Source organism: Galeopterus variegatus, unplaced genomic scaffold (genome assembly GCF_000696425.1).
Source record: "Galeopterus variegatus unplaced genomic scaffold, G_variegatus-3.0.2 Scaffold53, whole genome shotgun sequence".
NCBI lineage: Eukaryota > Metazoa > Chordata > Mammalia > Dermoptera > Cynocephalidae > Galeopterus > Galeopterus variegatus.
In genome coordinates this window covers 1,332,465-1,333,191 of record NW_007726164.1, presented here as the reverse complement: position 1 = coordinate 1,333,191, position 727 = coordinate 1,332,465, and the positions used below count along the sequence as shown (strand labels likewise).

At 66.6% G+C, this 727-nt stretch overlaps 1 protein-coding gene across 1 annotated transcript in view; it reads left to right on the top strand.

Moving 5' to 3' along the window:
- Positions 1-466: 466 nt before the first annotated feature.
- Positions 467-727, top strand: part of HOXD9 (homeobox D9) — a 2,638-nt gene continuing 2,377 nt past the window's right edge. The window contains exon 1 of the mRNA XM_008573711.1: positions 467-697. Coding sequence (XP_008571933.1) covers positions 467-697 — 231 coding nt within the window. The remainder of the gene's footprint in view (positions 698-727) is intronic.

Here is a 727-nt window from a genome sequence, read left to right as displayed (position 1 = left end):
CGAGGCTGCTCAGGGCGCTGGCCAAGGGCTCACTGCGCCCAGAACGCGCGGCCCGCGGCTCAGGGCCCCGGGGCTGGGGAGCCAGCACCAGGGTCCCGACTGCAAGACCGACGGCGGCAAGAGGCAGCGAACAAATAGTCCCCAGCCCCTCCTCCGGCCGCGGTTGGGCCTGTGGTCCCGGCCGCCGCCGGGTGGGCCGGCCCGGGCCAGGCCGAGCCGCGCGCACTGACCTGGGCCTGCGGGTTCTAATTGCGGCGCTTATGTTGATGATGATTTTTTTAAAAATCACAGCAGCCCCCAGTTTAGCGGACTGATTTACTCCCGGTATTGGTAAATATGATCACGTGGGCCGCGCGACCAATGGTGGAAGCTGCAGCCTGCGAACTAGTCGGTGGCTCCGGCGCCGGCGGGGAGCGGCTCGGCGGCGGGCAGTGTAACCTTGGGTGGGAGCGCGCGGCGCCTCAGAATGTCCTCCAGTGGCACCCTCAGCAACTACTACGTGGACTCGCTAATAGGCCATGAGGGCGACGAGGTGTTCGCGGCGCGCTTCGGCCCGCCGGGGCCCGGCGCTCAGGGCCGGCCTGCAGGTGTGGCGGACAGCCCGGCCGCCGCCGCCGCCGAGTTCGCCTCGTGTAGTTTTGCCCCCAAATCGGCCGTGTTCTCCGCCTCGTGGTCCGCGGACAAACCACGTAATACAGTATTCGATAATATCAAAGTCATATCCACA